Below are 9,875 nucleotides of genomic sequence, written 5' to 3' on the forward strand. Positions count from 1 at the left end.
TGCAGTGATGGGGGGGAGGGTGGGAACCCCTCAATATCTTATACAGTAGGGTATATAATCATCAATAATATATATTTCCAGCAATGTGATACCAAATCCCACACCTAAAATGCATTGTAGACAACAATAATAGACTAGAAAAGGCCAAAGGTTAGTGAATCTGTCTTTATTTGTTCATTTCCCCATTATGACAGAAGATGTCACATGTGCACAAAGAACAGCAATTTGCAAGGACATAATTCAATTGTCCAAATGTGAGGTTTCAAAATCCATCAACAGCAAAAACAATATGTTCTGGAACTCCTTGGTGTGTTATAGTCTCTCAAATGAAGCCTGTGTGATTAACAAAACTATAAGGAGTTGTCTGTCCAAGTGAAAATAAATGAAGAGATACTTGAATGACAACTGCCCGTCAAGACGAACGAGCATCCAATGCCACTAATGTTGAACCGTATTCTAACCAATAACCACATCCAGGCAGCTGTTGCTGAATTCCATGTGAAAACCTCACCCCTACACAGTCCTGTATTTAAAATAACTGAAAAGCTGTCAGTAATATGGCTAAAAATTCCCCCTAGCCTATCAGATGGCAGGGTGATCCAATTACCACATGGGTGTTAGCTATCTGATTGTTTTATAACTACAGGAGTGGCCAGGCCGGGTAGGGGCGAGGGGTTGATTTGGAATTCAGTGTCAGATTGCTGTGGGTGGTTTTCCAGCCTGGTTCAAATCATGGTCTCTTTCTGTTCACATAATTGGAGCAAAAGAAAACAAAAATACTGCAGAACTGTAACAGAAAACAACTTATGATGCATGCTTTTATGGCCCCCTGGTGGTCACTTGTGAAACTACAGCGATCACTAATTAATAAAAAAAAAAAAAAAAGGAAATAGATTAGAAGGTCAAGGCTGTCATATATTCAGTAACAGTTGCTAACCTTCTCACATTTGTAAATAATCGCTAAAAGTTAAACCCCGCCTCGTTTATGTGCGAACAACACATGGCGTCAACGGAATGTTTGAGACAGGGCTTGCAGTGATGTCAGTGCCACAACACACACACGTGACAGTGACACAGGTAACTTCAGGGTATGGACCACAAACACACACACAAATAGGCTCACTGTCCGAGGGAAGGCATAAAATACCATGCAAATGAAACCGGACGAAAATGTGTTCAACAACTACATTTACTGCAAATACATAATATAAAAGTGTGGTACTCCTGAAGGAGTTCTATTGGCTTCTCTACAGAGGGCATAACGCCACGCTGTACAACACTCCGGTAAACGCCCCAGCAGATCGGTTGGCCCGTCACACACGGCTGAGACACGTTTCGTTTCTCAATGTGTCAAAACAACAGGAGTTTTCGGTTAGCTCAAGCACAATGGCATCATATTTTCACTATTCAATAGGGGGGAAACGTGAGTTCAAAAGGGTCCAAAGGGTCCTGAAAACATCTCTAATTGTAACCCCCAGAGCAGGGTCATCTCCTCACACACACCCAAAGATCTTGAGGAATTTTCAACCTTGGCTTTAAGAAAATACAATTATACCACTTCAATTAAATCCTTACTGCAACGATGCACATTCATCCGCTAAAATGGCTCTGGGTGTTATTTCAGATCATAATGTAGGCTAAAACGGGACTCTCAACCATTAATATTAGGCTACTTTGAGGGTTATCTATAACACTTGACTACTGGTTATAATATGAACCACCTGTTTCTCCAAGACAGGAAAGATCAATTAGCTATAATGTACTTTTTTAAGAGCGGCTACATCCTCAGTGATTCATACATCACTAAATATGTTTCAACAAGTCATTTAAAAAAAAAAAAAACACAAAATAAAACATTGGACAGCAAAATAATTTTTACCAAGTGAGATGTGTTTTATCTCCACGGAAACAAAAGGTTATGAAACAATCGGCTTACGACTTATTCTGTAAAAAAAAAAACAATATAGGACCCAATCAAAGAGATAGTACTGTAGACAAGAATGTCAACTTCTGCAACATTAAGCAGTGCTTTAGTAAGTCAACTACAATTTGAGTATCAAATCCTTACTTGAGGTATGCACACGAAAATTCTAAACTCTTACAAAAATCATGAGAAATGTGTGCCATGTTTTAGTTACACAATCACATCTCAAGAAAGAGTTTAGCCAGACACAAGTAATACAAATCTCAGACAAAAAGCCTGGATTGATTCTGAATTTTTTTTTTCTGACATTGCTTTAGTTCAAGCAATCAAATACAAACATTTCAACCTACAGTCTTCTTGTGAGAGAATCAGAGGGTTAAGCGTTCTACTCCGATGGAGACTGAATGGATTTGTTACCCCACAGAGGCCAATTCACTCACACGGAGGGACCCAACCCCTCGCCCCGTAGGACATCGGCACAGTCAGTTTCATTCAGTGGGCAAACGATGCGCAACACTGTACAATGTAGACTTAATCGTCTCCACAGAAGTGGAGGCAGAAATCGGAGGACAGGCTCATTGTAATGCATGGAATGGAATAAGGAATGGTGTCAAACACTTTGATACCATTCCTCATTCCATTCCTTATGAGCCTGTCATATGAGCCTCCACCAGCCTCCCTTGCTCCATAGTCACAACAGACATAATCCCATTCATAAGCAAACATCAGGCTTAAGCAAAGGGAGGGTGTCGATGCATAGGAAATTAAAGGAAATGTCATTTGACATTGGTTAACATAGAAACCAACAAACTCACACAAAACTGTTTGTTCAAAGAGGAAATTTCCAGTGCTGGGAATGAATGAGTCAGGGTTTAGAAGATCAACCTGCTTCTGTGGATAAAGATCCCCCCTGATGGAATGAAATGTGTCTCCCGTCAACCTCACACACACACGACAGGGACCGAGAGAGGAGCACTCATCCTCCGGAAATAATTTGGTTTGATTCTTGAAAAACCAACACTTGCTCACACAGCCGTATCTGTGTAAGGCAGTCAACAACACCAACAGCCTTTCGGGTTAAAGTACGAAAACAAGAAGCGGCGGTTTAAAAGTGTCCAAGTCAGGTGAGGATGCGGCCTGCCGGCTGCCTCCAAATCAACACAAACATTAGTTTGAAACTACGCCAGATTTACTGGGTTTGTTCCACGTTTCCATCATCCGCTTTCATCGCTTTGAACACTGAGGAAAATCACTTTGGCAACAGACCTTTGTCTCAAACCTTTGTCTTGAGCAAAAGGTAAACAAAAAGAGTTGACAAAAGGCGGAAGCCAACATACAATAACATCATGCTACGCGGGTGCATCATGTTCATTAACCATGTACATTTCTAAATCAACACACTGTCTCTGATTCAGCTCTCATGCCATTTGACATACATCTTGCCATGACATTTTGATGATTGTTTTTGCACTTCTTCGACTGAGGGGGGAACATATGCTAAATCTTCAATCAAACCCCCTACAGTGACGTCAACGACCAAGATGCTTGGTCTTCATCGTAATAACAGCATGTATTGTAACTTGAACAGTGTGCAACAGTGACCTAATTCACCATTTTATACGACATAGAAATATTCATAAGATCACCTGGGAAAAAGAAAACATTTTCCTTGCCTCGTAATAGCATGACGACATGTTTAACTGCCTTTTTTTCCTTTCTTTTTTTTTTTTACAATATACTGGCTGTTCCAAAGAGGAACAGAAACATAAATGAAAATAAACCAACAAAATTTACAAAAAGAAACAAGATATTTGTCATCTAATGCTTTCCTGACCTCCTCATCATTTGCCCAGGACAGAGGTGTTGTACCACACAGAGGTACCAACACGGGAGACACGTCTCGGAATAGAAGGATGAATGTTTAAAACTTAAACTGGAATTTAAGGCTTGCCCTAGATGAATCCCCAAACCCAAACCAGCGTGGCCAGGGTGAGAGTGCCAGTCAGTCAGTCCAGATAGGGCACCCCTATTACGCAGAGTGCAAGGGGATGACAAATTTGCAACCGAACGGCGAGTGGTACTTGATCCCTACTTCCTGGAACACTTGACGGGGAACGCCTATGTCACACAGGTAAACCCTGCCAGCCCCCTCTGCCAAGGGGAGGGGGAGGCCCAGGGAGAGGGACCACTTGGCCTCCACTGCCTGCCCCTGTCCACTCACGGGAGGGTCTATGCTGAGCACCGGGGCTCGGTTCTGGTTGGCCCAGTCTGCTGCCGCCCTGTACCAAGGCTGGTCCATCAGGAACGTGTTCTCATGACAGTCCAGGCAGTTAATGATGAGGTCCACAGGGCTGTTGGGCAGATCTGTGAAGGGGGTCCAAAAGAAAGTTCACTCTAAGTAAAATGTTTACAATGCATACACCAAAAGACACAGAGTATAAGTACTGTGTTTAAATTACCTTTAATATTGGACACCTGTTTGCCCTCAGTCTTGCTGAAGAGTGTGAGCTCAGAGCTGACCGAGTCCAGCATCTTCACAAAGTTGGGCAGGAAGAGGATGACCTCCACCTCGTGGTTGGCCAGGTGGCGGCCACAGCTGATACCCTGAGCCCCTTGGACATGAGGGCCACACAGCAGGGCCACAGTGGGCCGCTGGTGCACATTCTTAGGGGTCAGTCTGCAAGGAGAGGCAGTATGAATTATAGATGTGTTGAACTATAGATCCCAAAACTACAAACATTGTCAAGGGAACGTGATACACAAATCTAATGTGGTGTAGGAATATCATAATAGGTGATTTAAGTGTGACATTATTGTTATTAAATCACAGCTTCAAACCTCTCTCAGCCAATCACAATGCTTGTTTTCATTAACCTGTTGTATAATGTCTGAAATCTTTTTTATTTTTTTTATTATTATATATATATATATATATATGTTTTTAGGGCATTTCTGCTTTATTGGGATAGAGATAGCAGAGATTGACAAGAAGGATGGGTGAGAGAGAGGAGGGAAGACATGCAGGATATGTCGATGGCCGGAATCAAACCAGGGACCTTGCGATGATATGGTATGCGCCTTAGTGTGCTACGCCACTGAACGCCCGCAATGTCTGATAAATCTGTATATATAACCACACTGATATGGGTCTGTGCTCACCTGTTGGGTCCACCCAGCAACGTCAGGGCCATCTGACTGGCACAAACCCCCGTCATCTCCAGCCTGCGCTCCAGTGACAGACCGTGGCGCTCGGCAACCAACAGCAGACGCTTGTGCAGCTCATAGGAAATACTTGGCACCACCAGCCCAGAGTCTACATGAAACCATGGAGGGGGAGAGAGAGAGAGAGAGAGAGAGAGAGAGAGAGAGAGAGAGAGAGAACAATATTGACTACCAATCACACCACCAATAGTAATTGGTGCAACTTCTAGCATTGTGACTGCCTATGGCCGCTGGTCCGAGCATTGATTACTTTATCTTATGGATAGATGATTCACTTACTTAAACAAATGTATTTGTTGTAAGTCGCTTTGGATAAAAGCGTCTGCTAAATGCCATAAATGTAAATGTAAAGTAAACACTGAGGGTGTGTCTTTAAATTGGTAAAAGAAAAAAAGAAAAAAAAAAAAGTTAGTACTTCAGGTGACAATACAGTATGTGAGACACTTACCAGTGCAATACTCTGTGGCCCCAGGCTGGGGTACAGCGATCTGCCGGTAAACGATGGGTTTGGCCTCGAGAATGTTTTCGTCATGGCGATAGCTAGGTGTCTGTTCCCCTGGTGTACCACGTGACCGGGCTCCGTTGCCACGGCGTTCAGACGTGTCAATCTGTGAGAAAACGGCTGCTTTGTCAAACAGCGCCAGGTTGCCCTCAAAGTCAAAGTCTGTTTCCAATCCATCCTCAACATTATCCCGGAAACAATCATCGTCTCTTTGCTTCATCTGGCTCCCTCCACCGCCATTCTTCACCCCATTTTTCTTGGGAGTGGCCTGGTTTGGGCCCCGACTACTTGATGACCCTGCGAAAACAAATAAACAAATACGTTTAAAAAGCTAACTGAAAAATACATGTGAACAGTTTGAATAGTGTGACTTATTTTTGCTGACTAAACACAACGCTAAAAATCTATTATTTTAAGGTGAAAGGTGAAAGAACCCTCTGCTGACACTTACAGGAGTTGTGTCTCCGGCGGAACCCCTTGGGCTGGCCTGGCACATCCAGGTGCCGTTCTCCATAGCTTTTAGAGAACTGCTGTTGTGGAGAGTTCAGTCTCTCCTGAGACCTGGGATCTCCTCCGTGTGGAACTGGGACTGGAGCACTGCCTGTCGGACCTCCTGCTGTGATGTCCAAGATCTTGAGCTCCTTGATGTCCATGGCACTGCAGAGGACAAAACAATCACAAAAGAGATTAAATAAGAAGCATATCATATCATCAACTTATTCAGGAGGGTAGAGTTTCTATTAACTGGTGAACTGTGAGACATAACGTGTTGGTGGTAGTCAATTGTTACTTTGCATGTACCTGACATGGGCAAATACACAGAAACGTTAGGCAAAACATTTCTGTGAAAAATCACTACCTGAAAGTGACCTCTGGAACAGGGCACTTCACACCATTGTGGAACGGCTGTCTGAGGGAGATGGTCTGGCTGGACTGGTCCACAGATGACACCTCTCCCTGATAGACCCCCAGTGTTGAACCACAGTTTATGGACACCAAACTACCCAACCAGTCTGCAGCCATGGTCCTGTCTTCACTGCGGGAGAGGATCGACACAGAAGGATGTTATTATTGTGGTTGAATGTATGCTAGCTACAACTACCGTGGAAAAATATTGTAACCAAGCTACGCGTGCAAATTGGTTCATCATATTCCCCAACGTAAACGTAAACATAAACAAAAAAGTTTTTAAGTTACAAAATATCAAATATGCAATCTTTCATCTAACAAGCCATAGTCTGGCCTGCTATGCTAGCTCGCGTAGCTAAGCTAACGTTTTCGTCTTTTGTCGCTCCGAGAGGCAATAAATCCCTTATTGTATTATGGAGAAAGTTAGCATACCTTTTGAATTATTCCGTATAACAGACTTTTTAACTTTACACTGTTGTCCAATTGACTATTTATATGCAATTTTCAGAGTATTTGTGCCCTTGAACCGTTAGCTTTGTTCAGTAGCATGTGAGCTAGTGCTTTACAACATCCGGTTGTATACGAATTTCAAAATAAAAGTCCATGCATGATCAGCTACACTGAATGAATCATTTCTCGTTGCTGGCTAATAAGCAATGAACTATCTAACAGTTGTAAAGATACTTTATACAGCTGTCACTAATCCAGTCATATGCGAAGTGACTATTCAACGTATTCAAATATGACTATTAAATGGTAACTACTACTAATTGTGTGATTTTCTGTTTAATACATTAAACCATTTTGTAATTCATGAGAAACAAAATTATTATTGTGTAACATATGCCTACAACATAGTGTATGAAGTGGGTTTTCTTTCAAATAGACATCTTCTGTAAGACAGCTACTTGGTAACACACAGTAAACAACCATAAAAGCTCACAGGTCGTAAGAAAGTGGTTACTATGATGTATGTTTCATGTAAACATGTATGTCACAGAGGTGCCGATGTAGAGCCATATACGATTTATGTTCATATGATTTACTTGATTTATGTGTTCAACAACAAACCGAGCGTGCACCTTTCGCAGGGGAGAGGGAGGGATGGCAGATCTCTCAAAGCACTCATGCAATCACTTCAGTGGCTTATTCCAGTCAGTGGCATGCAGAATTTCTCACTGAGCTGTGGGACCATATCAAATAGGTCTTTGTCAGGTCATAATTTATGTCACACCCTTGGCTGTCATGTGCCATACCAACATAGAACCAAATTATTGTTTTAAAATCTATCACATCTCCCAAGCCAAATGTCATCTGCATTGCTTTGATTACTATCAGTCATGAAAGCAAATAGTATTCCTGTTTTATGCACTACTGCAAGAGTGTTGATGAGTTAGTGCCCACTTCAACAACCGGTGATACCGTAGCACAGCAATCACAGTACGAGTGGAACTGTTGTCTACTCATGTCAACAAACAGTAGGCCTACAAAAGCAGCCGGTGAGGTCATGGGGAGACAATCTAGCCAGGGTTGGACTTAGCTCACCCACCGCGTCCTGTGTATGGTTACCATGGATACTTTCTGCCAGGACTGCACTCGCAACATCTTGCTCTTACAATCAGAGCAGCCGACTGGAGTGCGTACTGAGCAGGAGAGCGTTGTCAAGGGACAAGAGAGGGCTTCTACGGCGAGGTAAGAAAGAGCTGATGTTTTGTCAATACGTAAATTGTCATGATAAATATAAATCATATTACTTAATAATTATAGCAAATGTGTGTGTTGAATGAATTTACTTACTAAACAAAGTGCTAATTCCCCACAAACGTTAGATTTTATGTTATTGCAAATGATGTGTGACAACGGCAAGTGATTGGGGGACGTGGTGTGATAATTGTCGGTGTATTGTTAGATATTGTGTGTCAAGGTGAAGCAAACACCGGAAAAGCCCAGACAAGTTTTCTATGAATAGTACAGTAGCATACTCCAAGTTGTCACTATCCTGAGACAATTCCATCCCTGTACTTTCTTCCACTGTACAAGGTCTGGTGATAGACATGTGGGGGGACAAGGATTATGGCCTCACCCCTAAAGAGGGCAGTGATGACTGGGCTTTTCAGTCAGGAGACAGCAAGACTTTCAGACACTCACTCAAAGCCTCAAGTCCACTCTCCCTCGCCGACCTGGACATGTGGGACAGCAGGTCTCACTTTAAAGCTCAGGTAAGAAACAATAGAGTGGGAAAAGCTGGGTGTTTTTGTTCTGAGTGTTTTTGTTCTGAGTGTATTTGTTCTGAGTGCTTTTTTTCTGAGTGTTTTTGTTCTGAGTGTTTTTGTTCTGCTCAATTTTGGGTGATTTTTGGTTCCTTTTCTGTTAGTCTGCAGCATGGTGCAGTATGTCCAGTGTGTCTGGATCAGGGTTCCTGTCCAAACTCAGCACCAGGTGAGGCCAGAAGCTTTTTACAGCCCGACAATAGTAGTTACACTCAAGAATAGTACACAATATTATGCCTTAAAGTTGTTTTGCTGCATGGTTGACATTTTAGTTGGTTTATATTCAAATATATCAATCTGTTTTGTGTACCCTAGCCCCCCTGGCAGAAATGGTAGCTTCAGACAAAATGATCCCGGTGTGAGAAGATGGCAGTCGGTGTCACGTCTGGCTCCTGAGGGTGCTCCGCGCTCCATGTCCCCGTCCCCGGGGGCAGAGTTGCGGGCGGCCCTGGCGGAGAGTGGGTTCAGGCGAACAGAGCTTGTGCAAAGGCTCCGAGAGGCTCATGGGCGTCTGGACAGCCAGACGGACCTACTGAAGTCCAGAGAAGCACAGATACAACACACCACATCCGCCTCACAGCTCCTGAATATGAAACACAAGGTAAGGGGGAAGAGCTCAGAGCTCAAAAAAGGAGAGTCTGATTTTTTTAAAATCTGGATTATGTTTGAAGTTCCTTCTTTGCTTCTCTGACATTCGATCTGCTTCTCTTTGACTGTTTCTATCAGTACCCACAGGAGTTCCCCCTCATCATTTTCTGGCAGAGCCGCCAGAATAATTATCTTCGGTCTTTGTCTCTATTTGTTCCTCTCTCTCTCTCTCCCCCCCCCACCCCTCCACCCCCCAACCCTTGTTTCCCACAGCAGCTGTCAGAGGCGGTGAGTGCTCTTGAGCAGGAGAAGGAGGAAGCTGAGCTCTCCCGGTTTGAGGAGAGCCGGCGACGAGGAGAACTACAAGACAAGTGAGTGCCGTCAGGGGAGGCTGGTGGAGGTAGAAATCGGAGGACGGGGCTCATTGTGATGCACGGAACGGAATGAGGAATGGCGTCAA

General features: G+C 43.3%; 1 protein-coding gene across 1 annotated transcript; it reads right to left on the reverse strand.

The window, feature by feature from the left end:
• Positions 1 to 2,580: 2,580 nt before the first annotated feature.
• edc3 (enhancer of mRNA decapping 3 homolog) lies at positions 2,581 to 7,089 on the reverse strand. Its single transcript, XM_083666763.1, has 7 exons — positions 6,990 to 7,089; positions 6,508 to 6,684; positions 6,100 to 6,305; positions 5,595 to 5,945; positions 5,084 to 5,237; positions 4,384 to 4,601; positions 2,581 to 4,288 (listed from the first exon to the last, which is right to left on the reverse strand). The coding sequence occupies exons 2-7, from the start codon at positions 6,669 to 6,671 to the stop codon at positions 3,954 to 3,956; spliced, it is 1,428 nt and encodes a 475-aa protein (XP_083522889.1). The 5' UTR covers positions 6,672 to 6,684; positions 6,990 to 7,089; the 3' UTR covers positions 2,581 to 3,953.
• Between the last annotated feature and the right edge of the window lie 2,786 nt (positions 7,090 to 9,875).

This window comes from Argentina silus, assembly GCF_951799395.1.
Source record: "Argentina silus genome assembly, chromosome: 3".
Lineage (NCBI taxonomy): Eukaryota > Metazoa > Chordata > Actinopteri > Argentiniformes > Argentinidae > Argentina > Argentina silus.